The sequence below is a fragment of the Carcharodon carcharias genome, chromosome 23, assembly GCF_017639515.1.
Source record: "Carcharodon carcharias isolate sCarCar2 chromosome 23, sCarCar2.pri, whole genome shotgun sequence".
In the NCBI taxonomy this organism is placed as follows: Eukaryota; Metazoa; Chordata; class Chondrichthyes; order Lamniformes; family Lamnidae; genus Carcharodon; species Carcharodon carcharias.
Genome location: NC_054489.1, coordinates 24051938 through 24075265, shown reverse-complemented (window position 1 = coordinate 24075265; position 23328 = coordinate 24051938). Strand labels below are relative to the sequence as shown.

The window sequence follows — 23328 nt, the reverse complement described above, 5'->3', positions numbered from 1 at the left end:
CAGGAGGAGGTCACCGCACCTGACAAAAAGCCTTGGAGGAGGTGGCAGCCAAGGCCAGCAGCCATGACATTGTGCGGTGCACACGGGTGCAGTGCTGAAAAAGGTTTAACAATATGCTGCGCTTGGCAAGGGTGAGTACCGAGTTGGCATGTATTAATGTGGAGAAGTGTTAAGCGCTGGCCGTCCTCTGTGGATCTCAGGGGTGTTGGAGTCTGAATGCCAACTGACACCGGTGCCGGCTAGGGGGGTGAGCCCAGGCCGCTTGGCCTGAGTGCCTTGTGGGCTGAGGGCTGCGACTTGGATGTGTATATCAAGGTGTCCTGGGCTGCACTGGTGCTGCAGATGGAGAGTGGACAAATTAGCGCCCTTCTATCATTTCAGGAGAAGAGAAGCCATAACATTAACAAAAGAACTAAGACTGGCGGAGACCTCCCAAACCTCCTCATTCTGACGAGGTACGAGATGGATGCCTTGGAGCTGGAGTGCTGCCACCCTCCCCTGTCAGCCAGCTGTGGAGAGGCAGGGGTCTCTGACGAAGGTAAGAGTGCAATGCACAGAGATGAGAGTGTTGGATTGTGCAAACATTCTTGGTAGACTCATCATTAATGGGAGCCTCAAACCTAGAGGTTGATCATGGCACCATGATGCAGCTCTCCATTGTCTCACCAGGGCACCTGGCATGCACAGTGACAACGTGATGACTAAAATGAATGACATGTTGTCGTTCTCTCTTAGATTTGCTAGCGTGCACTCACATGCAGGACCCTGAAGAGCCACCCTTGACACCAGAGGACCACTGGGCTTTCAATGCACCTGTGTCACACCCCCTCTCTGCACCAGGCACCAGTGCAGATGCCAGCACTTCAGTGGACATTAGATCGTCAGCTAGAATGTCGGTGCGCAGTGGTGATGGCATTTCACACTCACTTGAGCAACAGGCAGAGGCAGGGAGTGCCCAGGGTGCTGGCAGTTGGAGGACTGCTGGAGACCAGGACCATGCTGATTCGAAGGCAGATGATATGCCTCTGGAGTCGTCCATTATGCAGCAGTTGCTGGATGTCCAGTGGGATCACGCGGAGATCCATGAGGGTTTTTGTGCCTTGGCCTCTGTTGTGGAGGAACCCATGTGGAGCATGAGCACTGCTTTGATCCTCATGGCCAAGCGCACTGCCTCCTCCATTGAGAGAGTGCCGACTGTCATGGAGAGTCAACTCCAGGGACAGAATCAGGAGTTCCTGGGGTTGCGCTCGGACCTGCGAGCCCTCACACAGCCAATGATCTCAGGAGGTCATTGCCAACGTGGGAGATGGATGAGGCAGTATCCCAGCTAGGTGCCCATCCATCAATAGTAAGCAGGGAGGTCCAGAGCGACCTCACTTTGGCGCATGAACTGCTTGTCATCTCTACGGGTTCCTCTTGGGGCACTCTGGATGATGGCAGCAACTCCTCCGCCCTTCTGCCAATGACCATGGCATCTGATAAGGCTGCGATGACTGGGGGAAGGCCAGCCGTGGCACAGACTGCTCCCTCCCCAGCGGGGCCAGCACAGGCTCCACTGCCAGAAGACGACTGCTAAGGTCATCAAGGCCAACAGGACAGCACCGTGAGCACATGAGGGACTGTTCATGGGTGATCCCCTGTTCTGCCATGTTTTGTTAATATGTTTACTGGTGTGACCATTAACACCATATATTGTTATGTTCATTTAATGTGAGTGCCAATATGATATAAATTTTGCTTTTATCTTAAAGCCCTGAGTATGCTTCACTTATTTTGTAGGTGCAGGCATGCCAGTACCTCATGCTGGACATCAGTGGTTCTAAACTTTATTGCATAGGCATTGACTGGACTGTGGGTTCAAAGGAAAGGGTCATTTCAAACATCCGGGATGGAGGTGGCATGAGGTAGAAGCGGATCTTTGGCAGCCTTGCTGAAGGAGAGTTGGATCAAGACATCCCTGGTGTCCCTGTCTCCCTGAAGGATCCTGAGGTCTGCCTGCACGTCCTCACCGGGCTCCTCTTCTGACTCACCACTGGATTCTTCTTCTGTGGCCCGTGGAGCTGCCTCAAGATCCTCTTCCTCCAGTGGGTCACCACTTGCAAAAGCCAGATTGCGGAGAGCGCAGCATGCAAGCAAAATCAGTGACACCCGCTCTAGAGGGTATTGTAGTGCTCCTCTTGAACGGTCCAGGCATCGGAAGCACATCTTCAGAAGACCTGTGGTCCTCTCTATCACCGCCCTTGTGGAGGCAAGGCTCCTATTATAATTCTGCTCTGCCTCTGTTCTTGGGTGGTGGAGAGGTATCATAAGCCACCTTTTCAATAGATAGCCCTTGTCACCCAGCAGCCATCCATCCAGCTGGGCTGGAGCAGTTGGTACCTGTGAGTGGCTGAGGATGTAAGCATCATGGGAACTGCCAGGGTACCTTGCACAGACTTGCAGAATCTACATCTTGTGATCACGAACTACCTGGATGTTCGTCAAGTGGAAGCCCTTCCTGTTGACAAAGGCACCCGGCTGACTCACTGGCACCTTGATGGCCACATGTGTGCAGTCTATTGCACCCTGGATGCAGGAGAACCCAGCAATCACTGCAAACCCTCTGGCTGCCCTCTTCCATGTGGAAATGAGTAAATGTCATTACCTGCCTGAACAGAGCATCAGTTACCAACTTTATGCAACTAAAGACAGCTGGTTGGGACACTCCACAAAGACCCCTCACTGATCCCTGGAAAGAGCCAGCGGCATTGAGGTTGAGGGCCACTGTGACCTTCAGAGTGACTGGCTTGGGTTGTCCACCCACACAGAGGTGATCTCAAGCCCAGTCACCTGAAAAATGGCAGTCATAGTCTTCCTGGAGAGGCAGAGCCTCCATCGGCATTGCAACTCAGACATGTTGAGGTAGCTGCATCACTGCTTGTAAACCCTGGCAGCAAGATAGTGGTGTCTACTGCGGCCCCTTCTACTTTGGACTACCTGTTGACCCTGCAACCCTTGTGTATGTGCATCTTTTGCAACAGGTCAGCCCCTTGGAAGCTTCTTAGGGACACCTGGCCTCTTATCACTTCTGCCCCTCTCTTCTTCCTCAAACGAAGTGCCACCAGCACAATCCCCATTACCAGGGTAACAGAAGGCTGGTTGGTGCCTGGAAGGGTCTACATGGTCAAATTGCTCCGGGGGCCTTGGAGACACCAATGAGTCCTGAAATGAAGCCAAGAAATGCGATGACTGAAGCTCAGAACAGAGATGAAGCTGTCAAGTTCAAATAAGCAGCCAGCAGCAAACGATCTCCTAAACTCCTCACTGCTCACAATGGCAAAGCTGTAGACCCTTTTTATCCCGCCCTTGAATGACATTTTGTTTGAATTGGGCTGCCTGTTTTGCCCATGTGCCGAGTGCAAAATCGCAAAGGCAATGTAAAATCAGGATCAGTTGCCTTTTTAATGGTCTTAAGTAGCCTTTTAATTGTTGGCGCGTGTGACTCCGACAATTGTGCACGCCCGCCGACCTGAAGATTGCTCGCGTACAGGATGACATCAGGAAGCCTACCTGACGTCATCTTGTGCTATTTCATGTCAGGCTGGGCACACAACTGCCCACGAGACGTAAAATTCTGGCCTAAGAACCTGTGGAATGAAGAATTGATTTCACAGCAGAAAGACATAGTAACTTTCCTGTGTATTTATTAATTATCTGCCTCATAAGGAGATAAGCTCTGTTCTCATTTGAACATTTATTAGGCCCAATGAGTTTTCTCTCCCTATTCTGTTCAAGTGACTGCCTGCCATTTTGAAAACCTATTGAAAGTGGTAAAGCTCACTTTACCTTGGTCCAACGTAGAGACTGTTTTATGCAGTGAGTCACAGAAATGCAATTAACAATTAATTTGTGTGTCTCCCTCTAAAAGCACGAAAATGTCATGAACTACTTCAAATCTCTGTGTTGCAAAAGCAAAATTCTGCAGATGCTGGAAAACTGAAATAAAAATAACAAATGCTGGAAATACTCAGCAGGTCAAGCAGCATCTGTGGAGAGAAGCAGAGGTAACATTTCAGGTAGAAGTTCTGATGAAAAATCACTCAATTGTTTCAGTCACATTCAATCTTTAATTTTGGAAAGCATTTTACTGTTGAGAGTACAACTGAAATCTCAATTCTGTTTTTGGCCAGAAAGTTGATTTTTTTTCCTCTGTGAGGACTTTTAAAGTGGTAGCTTAGATAACTCACCACCAAACACCACTTCTATAAACTGAGCTCTAATTGCCTTCTCTGTAATTCCAGATACTTTAGACTCTGGACTTGGTGGAAATCGGAAGTGACTATACCCAATACTAATAAACACAAGCACAAGCAATCCATTGATTAAATATTGTGAACTAGCAAGGAAGTGTACTAACTACAAAATAATATGGTCATGTGTTTAAATTAATTGACAATTCTAAAGCATAACCTTTAAATCTATGACACTGTATTGCTAAATAAAGTCATACATACTAATATAAACATCATGTCTTGTTAATGGAACATGCATAAAAGGGCAATTTTCTTCATAAAAGATTACATGCAAAAAGTGAGCATGTTACCTTCTACTTGGAAGTCCAGAATTATTGCATGAATCCATTTAGATAAATAATCCTATTTGTTTTTTAAACTTTTTAAAAATTTCTATCCAAATGTAAAAAGATTCAGTGACAGTAATGACCATTTATTAGATATTAAATACATTCATCAAACATGCAACTGAGCTATCACACCTGATACTATATCAAGTATTCATTGATCGTGTTGAACTTCAATCCAATGTAATATTTCTGTGGGCTTTACAATTGTGTTCAAGTTATAGCCTTCCAAAAAAAAAATAAACATATAGTTAAGATTTCCCTATCTGTGCTGATCAATTTGGTTTTATTAAAATAAATATTGTCCTTTCAAGCAATATGAGAACTGTTTGTTAACTTGGACTTTCACCTACGCTTTCTGAATATTAGGACACAACTTACAGATATTACTTCTAATGTTTTACAAAATTATAAATCATAGAAAAACATGATTTATTATCCATGTTTTGTGGTATTTTTACCAATTTTTAACATGTTACTAATGACTGATTCTGTTTCTAAAGCTAAAAGTGGAGCTGTAAAAATCACATAACTTTATCTATCAGTACCTGGAATATTGCAGAATAGGTCATGGAAAGTATTCTAAAGTGCAGAAGAGTAACAGTAATATTCCTGTGACTTATCTTACTCAGTGCCACTCCATGCGCAATCACCATTGGTAACAGGTGAAAGAGTTTCCACCAATCTCCGAACAGTGAACAAGTTGCCTCGGCACCGCCCTCTAAGTCGGACCCAATCAGCTCCTCTACCCCAGAGTCCACAGGCCTTACAACAGCTGGTGATGCAGCAACAGCACCAGCAGTTTTTGGAGAAACAGAAACAGTACCAGCAACAAATCCAACTTAAGGTAAGAGTGACAACAAATTAATACTGAAGGTTCAGCATTTTCCTCTCTCACATTTTGAGATTCTACAATGTACAAATAAACCACACATTTCTCAATATGGATCTTACTTTTTTGGCAAGGGTTTGAATACTTTACCATAATGTTGCTGTGATTACAGGAGAAATTGCAGGGTGGCATGACAAGATTTATATATAGGTATGTTCCTGTAATAGCTATGCAGTAATATGAAGCACTTTGCATTTATATAGTCTCTTCAAGATTATAAATAACATAGGCAGGAAGGAGGAATCAGTCCATCATATCTGTGCCAGCTCTTTGAAAGAGCTATCCATTTAATCCCAGTCCCCTGCCTTTCCTCAATAACCTTGTAATTTCTTTGGCGGGGTTGGGGGGCACGGAGACGGGTGGTGGGCCAAACCATATCCCTAAACACTTCACAACTAATTAATTGCTTTTGGAGTGTACTTGTTGAGCTGTAGGCAAGCACAGCAGCCAATTTGCACATTGTGAAGCTCCACATACATGCCTGATTATTGACAGCTCAATCTGTCTTGGGTATGCGTTTTGAGGGGAAAATGCTAGCCAGGATATTGGGTGAGATCTCTACTCATTGATTGCAGTGGGGTTTTTCAAATCCATCTGAATTATCAGACAGGACCTTAGTTTAATGTTCTTTACAAAAGGTGGCAACCCTGGCAATATGGCATTCCTTGAGTATTGAATTGAAAGTGCCAGCCACTGTTAGGTGTTCAAGTCCTGGAATTTGGAATTGTAATCTGAGAGAGATGATTGCCCCCCCCCCCCCCCCCCCCACACCTGTCAGCCAAGCTGGGGTATAATAGGAACACTTGGATGGTTTGGTGGATAAGTTAGAAATGTTTTAATTTTTAAAAAAAAACACAGGAGGAACTTTGGAAAAGAATTGGGATTTGAGATAAATGATTGCCACAGAACTGATCATCTGATTTAATTATGGGTGTCAGAAATGTATTCTACAACAATCATAGACTTGAATTAAAAAAAGTTAGAGAATCCTGTTAAATACTGAAGTGGAATTTGTGGAAAGAAACAAATTTGGCCAGAAAATGCCCATAGTTGAATAGTTGAACAACTTCAATACATGAAGGCAATGAATGGCATGCAGAATATCATAGAACCAGAGAACCTTCAGCACAGAAGGATGTTTCTCATCTCTTGTGTTTCACTTCATGCTATCACTCTGAATCACTTTTCCCTTTCATATTTTTCTTTTCCTGCCTAATTCGCTATTAACCTTGTGATTGACTCAGCTTCAATTGCCACTTCTTTGAAATTGTTAAATTAATGAATCTGTCCATGAAAGTAAACTTTTAATCTCCACATTGCACTTTTAAGACTGATCCCTGAATTTATGCCCTCCTCAGTAACAATTTACTGATTAGTGTAAATTATTTTTACTAAGTTTTTGTTCATCACTGTGAACATTTCTGCTCAGTTTCCTCTTAATTTTCTTTGCATCAATGAATATAATCTTCATATTTAGCCATGCTGTAATTTGTGATTGAGCTTGTAGCTTTGATTATGCATGTGAATGTTTGTCACAGATGCTTTCCAAGTCAAGTGAATCACCTCGGCAGCCTCCAAGTCACCCCGAGGAGACCGAAGAAGAATTGTGTGAGCAACAGGACATGCAGGAGGATCAGGCACCTCAAAGAAGCAGCAGTATCAATTCCGGAGGAAGTGAAGTAACAAATGAAAGTTTGGAACAGGATGCAATGCAGGTGAAGGATGAGCCGCCAGATAGCGAAGAGGAAGATCAGTTAGAAGATCAGAAAGAAGTTGAAGAACAACTTCGGCATTTTAATCAGGTAATTTCAATTCTTTGTTAGCTTCCATCTCGTAACCATACTGTGACTGCAGTGGTCTCAGCCAATGACTCAAGCTACCCGCTTGTATTTTCCATTTGTCTTTAGGTTGTTTTTTGCTGTAGTATATGAAATTAACCTTATTGTCCATGCTGGCTTGAACTTTTTAAAAGTCATCAAAGGTGACGTTCCCACTGAAAATGTCAATCTGATTTGAAGAACAGAAATATAAACTCATTTTAAAATTCACCGCATAGAATTGTTTTTTCTTGGCTCCAAAATTCTTTGTAGCTTTAATTGTTTGATAAATCTACTGAAAGGGTTGAATTAAAAACAGCGAGTAACCGGTGCAATTTTTTCCTTGCTTGTAGGTTATTTTATTTTAAAATGGTAAGTCCCCAAGTGCAGAACATTAAGACAGTAGACTTGACTAATTATAAATGTGCAATTATAAATCTTTGCAACTAGCTTTTGTTAATATATGCATCAAAAAAGTATAAACTTAAAAGTACTACTGAAGATCTGTATTTTGTTTGCCTTCTGTTGTAACTGCATGTTTTTATTTACAGTGAACTTTAGACTTATAGCACTTCTTACATATAAGTATTGCCAAAGACTGTGCCAAGAATAGGTAAAGGCTTCTTTACCTAGTAGATTTCTTAACACGGCAAAGCCAACAGCAGGCACCAAATGGAACTCAAAGAAAGGCAGTACAGCTGTGTGAGTCACAGAGTGCCCTGAGATGTTGTGAGCAACGAGCCTGCCAATCCTCTTAATGGGATACAGTGACATAGGGAGTATAAAAAGAAGGAAGACAATTTTTTTAGATTACAATAAAATTACTTGCACAAAAAGAGAAACATGCAATTTTTTAAATTTTATTTAGAATATGGAAAAGTTTTATAAATATCCTTTAGCTTCGCAAAATGTGGTTCACTTGAGAATGTTATAGAAAATAATAATTTCCACCATTTAAAAAAAACACGAATTGAGACCTTACCTTGCTTAAATATACAAGGACTTCCTAACATTATAAGGCTAACAGTGTCAGTAACTTGAGGATTGGAACAAAAACAATCCAGGGTTAAATCTAATTAAGGTTTATTATTAGTGCCATTGAGTAATAATATTATGTAATGAATTCATGTTCCTCAGTGTAGTGTCCTAGGCCCAGCCATCTTTAGCTGTTTCATCAATGACCGTCCTTCCATCATAAGGTCAGAAGTGGGGATGTTCGCTGATGATTGCACAATGTTCAGCACCATTCGCAACTCCTCAAATACTGAAGCAGTCCATGTCCAAATGCAGCAATATCCAGGCTTGGGCTGACAAGTGGCAAGTAACATTTGCGCCACACAAGTGCCAGGCAATGACCATCTCCAACAAGCGAGAATCTAGCCATTGCTTCTTGACATTCAATGGCATTACCATTGCTCTATACCACACTATCAACATCTTGGTGGTTATCATTGACCAGAAACTGAACTGGACTAGCTATATAAATACTGTAGCTGCAAGAGTAGGTCAGAGGCTAGGAATCCTGCGGTGAGTAGCTCACCTCCTGATTCCCCAAAGCCTGTCCACCATCTACAAGGCACAAGTCAGAATTGTGATGGAATGTTGCCTGGATGAGTGCACCTCCAGCAACACTCGAGAAACTTGACACCATCCAAGACAAAGCAGCCCTCTTGATTGGCACTCCATCCACGAACATTCACTCCATCTACCAGTGACGAACAGTGGCAGCAGTGTGTACCATCTACAAGGTGCACTGCAGGAACTCATCAAGGCTCTTCAGACAGCACCTTCGAAACCCACGACCACACAGAAGGACAAGGGCAGCAGACACATGGGAACACCACCACCTTGAAGTTTCCCTCCAAGCCATTCACGATCCTGACTTGGAAATATATCGCCGTTCCTTCACTATCACTGAGTCAAAATCTTGGAACTCCCTCCTTAGCAGCACTGACAGTGTACCTACACCACATGGACACCAGCAGTTCAAGAAGGCAGCTCATCACCACCTTCTCAAAGAGCAACTGGGGGTGGGCAATAAATGCTGGCCTAGCCAGCAAAGCCCACATCCCATGAATAAATGAAAAAAAATATAAAGCACATTTAAATTCTCTAACTATTGTGAAAGATGCCAACAAGATCAAATCCCTTTTCAGGTAGTCATTAAATGCTGCTTTTTACTCTTTCAGTGCGCAGACCCATGTATTACCTGTAACAGGCCTTGATCCATCCATTGACCCAAACTTTGCAAATTATTATAGCATAGTAACATCTTTCAGTCCAGCAGGCCCATATTGGCGTTTATGCACCACGTAAACCTCCACCCACCCTTGTTCATCTAACCCCATCACTTTATCCTTATATTCCTTTCTCCTTCGTGCTTATCTAGATTCCCTTTGAATGCATCAATGTTATTTCCCTCAACTACAATCCGTACTAGCGAGTTCAATATTCTCACCACTCATCTAGAGTAATTCATAGATTACAAAAGTGATTACACTTCAAAAGTACTTCATTAACTGCAAAGCATTTTGAGACATCTGGTGGTCAGAATTGTTACAGTGCAAAAGGAGGCCATTCAGCCCATTGTGTCTGCACCAGCTCTCTGAATGAGCAATTCATTTAGTGCCATTCTCCTGCCTTCTTCTAACCCTGCACATTCTTTATTTTCAGATAACAGTCTAATTCCCTTTTGAATGCTTCAATTGAAGCTGCCATGTTCTCAGGCAGTGCATTCCAGACCTTAAACACTCGATGCGTGAAAAAGTTTTTCCTCATATTTCTTTTGCCTCTTTTCCAATTACTTAAACCTGTGCCCTCTCATTCTTGATCCTTTTTGTGAATGGGAACAGTTTCTCCCTATCTACTCTGTCCAGACCCCTCATGGCTTTGAATACCTCTATCGAGTCTCCTCTCAGTTTTCTTCAAGGAAAACAAACCCAACTTCTCCAATCTATCTTCATTATTGAACTTCCTCACCCTTGGAACCATTCTCATGAATCTTTTCTGTACTCTCTCCAAAGCCTTCACATCTTCCTAATCTGCAGAGCCCAGAACTGGACACAGCTGAGCTACTATATAAACGCAGGCCTTTTTCTTAAAGAAGTTTCTTCGGAATTCCCTATTGGATTATTTAGTGACTTACATTTATAGCTCCCAATTCTGGTCTCGCTGCAAGTGGAAACAGATTTTTTACATTAACCTATTAAACCCTTTCATAATCTCTATTATGGAAAAGAGAGCTCCGGCCTGTTCTTCTTTTTTGATGAATAAATATAACCCTTTCAGTTCTGGTATCATTCCAGTAAATCTTTCATGCACCTCCTCTGGTGTCTCAACATGATAAATGTTTGAGTTGGAAATGTATATTGGTGAATTGGAAATGTTTGTTTTGAAACCATTTTGAGAGAGACTTTGTGAAACACAGACTAAAAGTGTGACTTAAACATACAACATAGATAGCTATCCAATTTTTATCACTGAACCTTCCACATTCCAACCCACTGAAATGGAGACACCATGTCTGCAAAGACCCATCAAGGACAATAGCGTCAGGAGAACATGAGTGAGCCACATATCTTGTCCCTATTAGTAAAGCATCCCATTAGTATGGTATCAAAGCAATCACCTGGGATATTCAACAGAGGGTTCTCAGACTTGAACTCATCAAGCTACTATGGGAATACACTAAACCCCATCACTTGAACAATGGGACATTGGCTGAGAGAGAGGATTCCCAGACATGAAGTGATTAAGTTACAAGGGGAACACACTAGTCACGATGATGTTTGAATCACTGGGTGATGGTCATGTGACAGGCCCACCCTTTGTGTGTTTAAACTTCTGCTTTCTCTGCAGTAAGAGAACAAGCAGCTAAGATGCTGATGAGAGATGACTCGAGTGGGATCCTTGCTTCTCTCCAACCCACCTTGCAAGCTTCAAACCCTGTTTGCTGACCGTGACCATCCACGGATGTCCCTGCTACAGACAGAGGCTTATTAAAAGAATTTAATCTCCAGAACAGCTGAATGAGCCATTTGCATCTTTAAATCGGAAGCATCAGGACCACAGAAGGAAAATCACAAGACCACCGAATTCAGCCTGAAGCCAGCTGAATCACCAAACTACAGAATGTATACCTCTTTTATTTCTCTGGACTGCAAACTGACAAATCTATCCTTCCCCACTCTATAATCTATTAGTGTGCGTGTGTGAACTTCGAATGTGTGTGTTCGAATGTGTTATTTAGATTGGTTTAAGTATAATAAAGCTTACCTCCATTTTCGTTAAACTCAAGAAAACCTTGGTTCTTTTATGATCACAGTGTAAACAATGCATTGGCAAGTATATCCTTTTTTAAAAAGAAAACCTGTTGTGGTCAAATGAGGAGAAGGAAAAGAGGAGAGCCATTTGATCCCTCCTCACCTGATCGTGACACTCAATTATGTGACATAAGTAGGATTCTTGGAGTTGATGATGTGATGATATCACTGGACAACATCAGTAACTACCATTGATTTTGATATCGCAGCACATAATAAACAGGACAGAGCTCAGCAGATATGGCACAATACGTTCTACAATTGTTTTTGTGCAGGATGCAAACCAGTTTACGCTTTGATTTTTTTTGTGAAAGTGTTTTTGTTTTTTCTTATCATGTCTGGTTGCATGGTATACTTATAAGTTTTATATTTTATTACAACATATGTAATCATTTAATGGGAAGTTAACTAAGATATGAGAGAAAAAGAAATAGTAGGATATGTTGGTAAAGTGAAATGAAGTAAAGTCAAGGAAGCTCATGTGGAGCATAAGGACCAGTTAGATCTAAGAGCCCATTTCTGTACTGTATAATTCTATACATCACTCAATCCTCTTGAGAAGGTTGCTGATTCAAACCCCTCTCCAGCACTTGAACTTAAAATTTCAGCTGACTTTTCAGTGCAACACTTAAGGCATGTTTCATTGTTGGAAGCTGTTAGTTTTTTTAATGAATGAAACCTTTAAACAAAGTTTTTTAAAGAAGCAGAGGAGGTTTTCCTGATGTCCTGGCCAAGAATTCTTACGCAGCAACAGCGTAACAGATTAACTAATTGTTCACTTCATCATAGTTTGTGGGAAGATGCTGCATGCAAATTACCTGCTACATTTGCCTACAGATAATTGATTACCTTTCAAAAGTAATTAGCTGTCAAGAGTTTTATAACATACTGAGGATGTGAAATATAGTGGATAAATGCAGGTTCTCTATTTCAGCCTCTCTGCATCTTGCAGTGTCCACAGTGAGGAGGTGAACTTAGAGACCATATTTTAAATATTTAAATATATTTTCATGGATATGTGTGTCACTGTCAAGGCCAGCATTTGTTGCCCATCCCTATCTACTTGGGTCAGTACTAAGGTATCGCAACCACTTCAAGGTATATTGAGTAGCCCTGGATGACTAGTTTGAGTGATTTTTTTTTGCCTCTCTGGGCACAAATGTAAATACACCCCATATTAGCACTGGTGAGTTTAGGTGCTCTTGGTGTAATCAAGTGCAAGTCAGCATTCTGTAGCAAATTACATTACAGTACACTGTTAATGCCACTGCATTTAGGAACTCCATGTGCATTGCTATTTTACTCCAACATGTTCCAGATGCACGTGCAAAATTGTAAATGTTGAGTGCTATAAAATGTTAGTGTAAATGTACTGTATTTGAGGTGAAATTGGGTTAGGGAAGCTTATGTTTTAATTAAAGAAAGTACTGACATTTTCGGTTACTTTGCTCTTAATTATGCAAATGAATTCAATAAAATAATATTAGAAGGCATAATTTCAGAGCAAACATTCGGTGCAAAGGAAGGATTGGAGATTTGATTAAGCTGGATACCAGACTTCCAGGGGTAGTTGAATTTACAGTTGCTTTTAAAAGATGAAGAGAATCGGATCCAAACATTATATTTGAGTTTTAAATGAAGTACCACATGCATTTTTTGATATTTTTGAAAATAAATACGCTTGGGAAAGATTCACAAGCAATGGAAGCAGCAAAACATAATTTATTTTTTAAAAATACAATTGAGACTGGCATACAAACTGTAGACTTGTCAATTTACTATCAGTTGTAGGGAAAACCTGGAAAAGCACAGCTCAATAACAAATCATTAGTTCAGATTCAGTTAGAAGAGGTCATGTTTAATTTGCAGGAGATTTTCAACAATATTACTATCATGGGAAAGAATTGAATGTTGTAATGTATCCAGTGACACTTGACACCGGAGATGGTTAAGGGTCCAAACAAGCGAAAGACTTTATTTTACCAGTATGCATACGTGGATACAGCTCAGGAGAGATTGTTCAACGAACGAAGTTTGCTTTACATATTTATACACTTTACAATTGTGCTTGTTACTCAGGTATCCAGTCTGTCACATCACCACAAACAGTACTAGACAATTACAGTATCAATGCTTTATTAGAAAACTAGACTAGCCTCTGGTTGAAATAAATGCTTCCTTTGTAAAGCTGAGCAAGCTCCTACTGTGCCCCCGTTACAGTGACCCTGTCCCTTGTGAATGCAAACAGGTTCCCATTCGCAACAGTTATCTCTCTCTAATGCTGCACAAGTTTCTACTTTGCATACATTATCATGGTTATGTCTCTTTGTGTAGCTAAACTTCTCAAGTCTCCACTCTGGGTCTTGAGCAGATTCTGAATTAAGCTTGAATTAAATATGTTTTTAACCCTTTGAATGCCTCAACCTTGTGTCAGCCTTACACTAAGCTCCCAGCCTGCTATGTACCTATATAACCTTCCACTTACCTGTCTAGTTGCCTAATTACTTCCTGTATTTATATATCCCTACAATGTTGAATACTAACATGTTCAAAAGTTGTTGATAGTGTTTCACATCAAAGTGAGAAAAAAATAGAAAATTGGTTTGAAAATCTAGGGTAACCATGAATGGAAATTTTTGAACAGGGCAGGATATGTTATGAATGAAGTACGTTGGGATTGGTCCTCAGACCCTAAAGTTAGTTGCATCACTGGATCAGGGCATTGAAAGTAAGGTATAAATACGAGGCTGAAGTATTGGCAACCAACTGCAGCCAGCTGTGCCAAGTTGGTGATCCATCATGGCTTTCTCCTGAGGACTGACCATCACAGAATCCAGTCTCCAGCCAATTTGATTCACTCCATGTGTTTTCAAGAAATGGCTTAGCATACTGGGTACGGGAAAAGGCTATGTCCCTCAGCAATATCTTGGTTGTGGTGCTGAAGCTCTATGTCTCAGAAGTAGCTGCACCTCAAGCCAAGCTGTTTCAGTAAGCTGCAACACTGCCATCTACCTGATAAAGTGGAACATTGCAAAGGAATATTCTGTCCACAAAAATCAGGGCCAGGATTTCCCCCCGTCCGGGGGGGATATTGAAGAGTGGGTGCACCGAGGCGTGCCTCCAATCGGCATCCCTGATTGGGGGCGCGCTGCTATTTTACATGGGAGGGCCAATTAAGGCCCGCACAATGTGACGTCTGCACGGAAGCACTATGCGTTCCCTGTGAGGGCAGGGGGGATTCCCTAAACCCGAGAGTGCGCTCTTTCATGCATGCGCACAAAAGAGCACACTCATCTCCCTGAGGCTAAGTGCTGCCTCAGGGAGATCAGCTCTACTGTGAAAAATATTAAAAATAGAAAAAAAAATTCCATGTCATGTCCACTCATGTGACACTGTCACACGAGTTAGGACATGTCCATAACTTCTAAAAACACTAATTAAATTTTTAAAAACCTACATGAAACCTCATCCCGCCTGTGGGTGAGGTTTCATGCTTTTTCTAATGCCTGCCAGGGCACCTGGCCTGGCTGCCAACCTTAAGGTTGGACGGGCAGGTCCATTAATTACTTAAATGACTCTGTCAATGGACTCAACTGGCCATTAACAGGTCAGTGGGCGCACAGCTGATTTTGCTGAGCCCCCACCTACCTGAAAACTTAAACGGGGTGCAGTGACGTCAGGAGTTCTGCCCGACGTCACCGCGCGTCATTTTATGTGTCGGTGAGTGGGCCCCGCCCCCTGCTCACCAACGGGAAAATCCTGGCCCAGGATAAATTCAAGCTGATCAATTACCACCCCATCAGCCTACTCTCATTCATAAACAAATTAATGGAATGCATTGTCAGCTGTACTGTCAAGCAGTACTTCCCCACCAACGACATGATTACTGAAGTTCATTTTTGGTTCCGCCAGGATATCTCTGCTGCAGACTTCATTACAACCTTAATCTAAACATGGACAAAACTGCTAAATTCCAGAGGTGATGTGAGAGTGACTGCCCTTGATATCGAGGCAGCATTTGACTAAATGTGGCATCGAGCAGCCATAGTAAAATTGAAGTCAATTGGCATCGGTGCAGGGTAGCTCTCCACTGGCTGGAGTCACACCTAATACAAAGGAAAATGGGTGTGATTGTTGGAGGCCAATCATCTCATCTTCAAGACATTGCTGCAGAAGTTCCTCAGGACAGTATTCTTGGCCCAACCATCTTCAGCTGTTTCATCAAAGCTCTTTCCTCCATCATAAAGGCAAAAGTGGGATCATTCACTGGTGATTGCACAGTGTTCAGTTCCATTCACAATTCCTCAGCTATTACAGTACATGCCTGTACGCAGTAAGATCGGGACAATATCCAGGCTTGGGCTGCTGATAAGTGACGTGCAGCATTCCTACCACACAAGCACCAGGGACTGGTCATCTCCAGCAAGCGAGAGGCATCTTCCTTTGACATTACTGTTTTTGAATTCCTCACCATCAACAACCTGGGGGTGGTGGGGAGTGGGTGGGGGTGGTTTGACATTGACCAGAAGCTTACCTGGACCAACCACATGAATACCGTGGCTACTAGAACAGGTCAGAAACTGAATATTCTGTGGTGAGTAACTCAATTCCTGACACCTTTTAAGCCTATTCACTACCCATAATTTTTTTTAAAGAAGCAGAACAGAAACTCCGGTAACAGATTGGAAAATGGCAAATTGAGGTAATGAGGGTAGAACTAAAGATAACCTGGGAGAAAACATTGAAAAAAAGAAACTGAAAAACACTGGGAAATCTTTAAAGGGTAATCAGTAGATTACAAGAAAAATGTATTCCACTAAAAGCCAAAAATAAGCAGGCTACTTATGGGGCATCATAGATGAATAAATAATAAAAGGAAAAATTGAACCAAAAGAAAGACATACAAAAAATAATTGAATACTAGAGGATAAAAGGGATTATAAAGGACATTTGAAAACTTGCAGGTAGGCAGTTAAATGGCAAGTGAACTTAGATAAATGTGATGTGATACATTTTGATAGGAAACATAAACATCACCTATACATTAGAAAACAAGAAACTGAATGGGGTAGAATAGCAAAGGGATCTAGGGATACTGATAAACACATCATTAAAGCAATACTGTGAGGCAGTAAAGCAATTAAAATGCTGACAACGCACTGGAATCTATTTCTCAGTATAGAATTCAAAAGCAATGAAGTTACATTATAATTGTGTAGGACCCTGGTCAGTTTGTACTTAAAAGCACTGTGCACAATGCTGGTCTACATACTGAAAGTGCATAGAAATACTGGAGAAAGTTTAAAGAAGATTTACAAGAATGATACTGCAAATGAGATATTGCAGCTATCAAGAAAAATTGAACAATTGGGCACTTTTTTCTTTAGAGAAGAGAACACTTGGAGGACACCTAATGAAGGTCTTCAAATTATGAATAGATTGGACAGAGTAGCTATGGAGAGAATGTTTTCACTTGTGGGAGAATCTAAAGCTAGAACTATAAATTCAAGATGGATACTGTGCTAATAAGTCCAATAGGCCAATAAGAAGAAATTCCTTTACTCTGAAAATGGCTGGAGTGTGGAACTTGCTACCACAAAGGCAAAGAGCTTACTTGCTTTTAAAAGGAAACTGAAAGACACGTGAGACAAATGGGACTATGATTTGCTGAGTCTGAAAAGAGATAGATGGAATGGGAGAAAAGTCCTGTAGAATATAAACAGCATGAATTAGTTGGGCCGGTTGGCCTGTTACTGTGCTTTCTATGTCTATGTTTAAGCCACTATGTATGTTTGTTATGTGTATTCCATGCCTATGTCTAAGTCACTAGTTAGAACTCATCAGAAGTTGACTTGATGTTATTGCCCCTCGTTCCCCTTCCTGATTGTCATGGATGTTCTAACTGAGCAACTGAGACAGGAAGTGCCATGATCAATTACGTTTGAGATGACATTGAGCTATGTGATGGGATGATGAGAACATGACTGAATATGTGGAGAACTTTAGAAAAGCACTGGAAGACAGGGGTATGAAGATCAGTAAACCAAGGACCCGATATGGGCTGGTGGTTTGACCCTAGGGAAGAGGAGAGTGAAGGTGTAAAGATTTTAGGTGAAGACTTGGAGAAAGCGAATAGTTTCAAGTACTTGGGGTCAGTGGTGGTAGAAGATGCAAGTATACAAATAGAAATTAAGCAATGGATGAGCTCTGGTTGGAGTAATGAGAAGACGTGCAATGGAGTGTTATGTGATAGAAAAGTATCATAGAAACTGAAAAGAAGATTCTACAAGACCGTTGTGAGACTGGCCTTGTTATATAGCACATAAACTTGGGCAGCATCAAGAAATCAAGAAGGGAGAAACAATGAATGGATACTAATGAGATGATGGTGATTAGATTGATATGTGGAGTGACAAGAAAGGGCAAAATCAGGAACCAGTACATGAGGGGGTCAGTGAAGATTATGGAAGCATTGAATAAAGTAGCCTAGAAGAGATTGAAATGATATGGCCTTCTGTTGGGGAGAGAGAAAGAAGATGTGGTGACGCAAGTGATGGAGTGCCAGGAAGAAGAAGAGGAGGGCCAAAGAACAGATGGAAAGATGCAGTGGTCAGAGATTTAAATGCAGTGAGATTAGAAGAGGAATGGGTGACTTACAGGAGGAGGTGGAGAAGGGGGATCAGCCAGAATTGTGGCAACCCCAAATAAAATGGGAGAATCAGAAGAAATTATTATTGCCCTTAAGCAATGCAATATAACAATCATTATATCAGGAATATAAGAGAAAAGAAGTTGGTATTTACTTTCTTTTAGAACTTATGAGTAAATACAATTATCTAATTTGATGCTAAATCAAGTAGACCAGAAGGACCCAGATTTCTGAACTGTGCTGAATTATAGAATCTTAGAATGGTTACAGCACAGGAGAAGGCCATTTGACCCATCGTGTCTATGCCAACTCACTGCAAGAGCAACTCAACTAGTGCCACTCCCCAACCTTTTCCCCTATAGCCCTGCAAAATTTTCCTGTCCGGTACCCTTTTGAAGGCCACGATTGAAACTGTGTTTGACCCCAGCACACTCTGTCTAGGAAGGATGAAATTAGCCAAGGTTCCCATTCTTACTTGATATATATGATAAATTATGTATGGATGTAGTTTGAGGTCAGGTCAAATGTGATGCCCTCAGCACTCATTGCTCAAGCCCATTAATGAGGGCTATTAATTTCGTACCAGAGAACTGCCATGATGTTTACCATTCCAGTAATCAACGTCTTACAGATAATAGGGCAGAATATTGACCAAAAAAGGATGATTTTTCTTTTAGTGCAGGAGAAAACTTCAAGGCAACCTAATAGATTGTTTTGCTATTGTGAGGGTGGTCAAGGTGCATTCTCATGAAGCTTTCAAAAACTGAGGAATGTAGTTTAAAAATAAGTAGTTCCAGAATTCAGAGTGATTTCACATGCAAGGTAGATATACCAGGGAAGGCCATTTAATCAAATAAAAACAAGTTGAAGGGACAATGAAATGTGCTTCTAGGGGAAGTGCAAATACTGTACAGAGATGGGGTGCAAAAATAGGGGGGTTGATAGCAATTAAAAAGATTAGACTTGTTTGGGTAAATGACTTTCTGCAATTTCAAAAGTGGGTAATTTTCATGTTGCTCTTCATTTCTGTGGGATAAAATGCAGCTGGCTTTGTAAAACTGAAACTAAATTTTAAAAAGAATCTTAAAACTTGAATTAGTTTAAATTAATTAATTTAAAATCACATTTTAGAAATATGTTTGGAAAAGTTCACAGGCAAGGTCAGATCCTGAACCAACCAGTTCTGAATGTTCTGTTTTAAAAATGCCATGGTGGCCTTCTGAGAAAATTCACAGCACAGCAGTTGCTCCAGCCTGCAAGCTGAGTGTCAGTCTTGTATGCTAAAACCTATATCCAAAGAGCAGCATTTGTCAGAATCCATGCTGAGACTCAGTTGAGTGGTGAGATTTACTGTGTCTTGGACAAGTAATCGAAGCAGATTATGGCAGATAAAAACTCCCTTTGTGGTTTGGCATCACCAATGCTAAAGTTTTGTCCTGTAGTCCAGTTATGTCCCAGAGTGATTCTGAAGCAAAGTGGAATAAATGTATCCTCCAAAAAAATCCCTTGAGTTAACTTTGGAGTTATGTTGGTTCCTGACTCCAGATTGACACAACTTTAGTGTCAGTGCAAAGCAAAGGTCCCTTATACCACCACTGACATAAGTCACCATCAGTTAGTTGAAAATCCTGATAACAAGCAGAGATGGCAGTGACTGTAAAAAGTCCACAGCCCAGATTTTTCTAGGGCTTTGGCCAAGAAAGCATGGAGGGAGGATATGGCAGATATTTTTTTTAATCTTTCCTTTTGAGATGGGGAGAAGGTAAACTGGGGTTACAATTCATTATGGAGAAAAAGAAAAAATATTAATATTCTGGGAATTCTGTCCCTAATTTCATTTCTGTTATAGCCATGCAGTTTTTCCATAGGTTTTTTAAAATATGTGGTATTTTAGTTCTATTGCGAGAATTGTCAACCACTTTGCTTTAAATATCTTCAATGTTATAGAATGGGAGTTAGTGTGAAATAGGTTCAGTTGTTAATGGTTTTTCAGTTTTACATTAATTGCTGCTATTTGATTAATATTGGAATGTCAGCTGTTCATTTTATTTTAACTTTGCTTATTTCCCTGAATGATGCCCATTCATTCTGTAAACATGTAATGTGTAGTATTTTTACTATATGTTGAAACTGCACAATGCTTATTTTGAAACTAGTTGGTCATAACTGAGAAAATTAAACTTTAAGGCCTGAATTTTCTCTCCCAAGTTGGGAGTCTGGAAAATTCCTGGCTGCATAAACCCAACTCGGGCAAAAGTGTCCCGAATGGTCTAATTTTTATTTCTTGGCGGGTGCATGTTAATGGCAGTCGGGTTTGTCACCTCTGGAAACAGTTCGGAGGCAGGAAGCGGTCTGTATGAAAAGCCCACCTCATTCCTCTGGGACTTGGTCCGAGCTATATAAAAAAATACAAAAAACAGCCCTCCAGTCCTCACCTCTGCTTCCCCACCCAGATTTCCCATGCCCCATCCATGCTATGTCATGCCCCCACCCACCACCCCATGAAGCTTCATACCTTGCATGCCAACCTATGCCCCTCTACCCACCTACATGGCCTTTTGTAACCCCTATGTCAACTTATGTCACTCTACCCTTTCTGGCCCTTTCTAGTCCTTATGCCAACCTGTGCCCTTCTATCCAACCTTCATGGCCCTTTATAGCCCTATGCCAACTTAGGCCCATATCATGCCAATGCATGCGCCCCCCCCTTCCTTGTCCTAACACTCTCCATGCTAATTCACCCAGCATCCACCATGGGCAGACCTCTGGACCCATGCTGGGATGAAAGGAAATAAAGTTGTGTCTATTGCAGACTTCATTTTTATTAAAAAGAACTCTCATTCATAAAACCTCATTCACTGCATTTACATTCATATAGTTGTTTGGTAGTACAGAACTTGAGTATGGCTGATAAAAGAGACATGCTATCAAAGCTTTCTTTCTTGCACTTATCAGGACAGCCCTCAAGATAAACTAGCAGTAAAAGGAAGAACAATTTATACTGCATGAGAGTGCTGTTTGGTTGGCAAGTGGACTCTGGTGGAGTTGTTGCTATGGAGATTGCAGCGGAGAACAGCTAAGTGCCAAGCTTTTCTTCAAATTTAAACCAGGCACGTTGACTCTGGTCAAGGGATTGCCATGGGGAATGAACCAGGGAATGACAGGCCCCCAAGATTTTGTTTAGTTTGAAAAGATGCAATGCATGGACATGCTCCTTCTGTCTGCAAAGGACAGCGCCCTCTGTGTGAATATATATTGTTTCTAGCATGCAGGTGAGCCACACTGCGAGCCCAACTAATAATCTAATTACCCTGGAGGGGTAAGGTGTCTCAAAAACTGGAGCAACAGGTGAAGCTAGCATTTGCATGCTGTTGCTATGCAGCAGCAACAGAAATAGTATTCTCCATTAACAGGACGCTGCCATCAACCCAAAAAGATGTTCTGTCTCTCACACAAATGAGTAATGTGGTATATGAATTTCAGTACCAGTGTGATGCCAGGTACGTAGGCCACACGTCCCAGCGACCGGTGGATCATATCAAACAGCACTTCCCTTCACCTGTTCGCAACAGGCAGAGTACTCAACCAGCCCATGCTTGCAAAACTCAAAAATATAGTGTCCAGCATTAGATGTGATTCTGTGATTGGATAACACTTTCTAAACAATTCTGATTGTGCTAAGAATTATGCTGACAACCAATTTAAGATTATCAGTCAGGCTTACAGTGTGGCTCACTTACACAAACTAGAAGCTACACATATTGACACACAGGGCCCTGTCCTTTACAGACAGAAGGAGCAGCTCCACGCATTACGCCTTTTCCAACTAAGCAAAAAATTTGGGAGACAGCCATTCCATGATTCATTCCCTATGGCAATTCTTTGACCAATCAGAGTCAACCTGCCTGGTTTAATTTTGAACAAAAGCTTGGCAGTTAACAGTTCTCAGCTGCATTCTCAATGGCAACACCTCAACAATTCAGAGTCCACTTACCAATCAATCAACATTCTTCTCATGTCATATAAATTGTCGTTCCCTTTACTGTTGGTTTATCTTGCGAGCTTCTTGCTGATTGCAAGAAGCTTCGATAGCATGCCTCTTTTCTCAGCCATACATTTACATTCCTTCAACTGCGTAATCCCTTATCAAAACAAATATTTCATTCAAGGGCTTAATCCCTTACAAAAACACGCATTTGCGTTCATAACTCAAAATCAAAGACTTTATAACCACTTGGAAGTATCAATATAAATGTGAACTGACAGGGCACCCCATTGTGACAGTGATAGGTTGTGAAATCAGTCAAGTGGCACAAATCCTATAATAGGAGCCCTCAGGCTTATGTCAACAGAGTGAAATTGCAAGCGCTTTTTAAAAAGTGCAGCAATGGTTTTTTTTTCAAACATTTAAATGCCAGGAAATGTAAATGCCTTGACAGTGTGACAGTTTCCTTGACAGCTTGACAGTTCCAATCAACTTGACAATTCCAATAAGTTTATCCATTTTTTAAGCACATTTATGTCTACTTTGAATACTGCCAAAGGTCACCTGACCTCTCCCAAAGGGCACCTAACTTGCCCCAAAGGGGCATCTATCCAAAGGGGTACCCTAACTCTCCAAACGGGGAACCATACCTCTTCAAAGAACTTGGGCAGCTTTAGACCTTCTCCTGCAAGGCCTAATGCCCACAAGTTGTGTTTTGGCCATCCCAGTTTCGAAAATTGGATGTTTTTGAAGGCAGCTGCACTTTCACATGTGCAACTACTTCCATGAACAATAGATATGCAAGCTACAACCAATGAACACCCTCCCCTCCATACCCCCAACACATTAAAAATTGTGGGTTTGGGGGTGGGACTTCCGGAATCGGGTCTCCAGCACTATTTTGGTTAAGCAGGAGATCCTCTCCGTCTTTACAAAAATTCAAGCTTAAAATGCTTAACTCCGATATGGCTATATTGCTAAATGCTTTCCAGCACCGTTATAATTTACAAGTAAAAGTGTATGCTTGCTGTTAATTTCATTCTTT

General features: G+C 41.5%; 1 protein-coding gene across 12 annotated transcripts in view; it reads left to right on the top strand.

Moving 5' to 3' along the window:
* hdac5 (histone deacetylase 5) overlaps window positions 1–23328 on the top strand; it is a 378423-nt gene that overhangs the window by 254201 nt on the left and 100894 nt on the right. For 10 of the 12 annotated variants that reach the window (XM_041217570.1, XM_041217576.1, XM_041217573.1 and 7 more), the window contains 2 exons: window positions 5251–5465; window positions 7049–7312. In XM_041217570.1, coding sequence (XP_041073504.1) covers window positions 5251–5465; window positions 7049–7312 — 479 coding nt within the window. Of the gene's footprint in view, window positions 1–5250; window positions 5466–7048; window positions 7313–7680; window positions 7700–11185; window positions 11624–23328 lie in introns of those variants that run through there. The other 2 variants (XM_041217578.1, XM_041217580.1) reach the window with 2 other exon arrangements.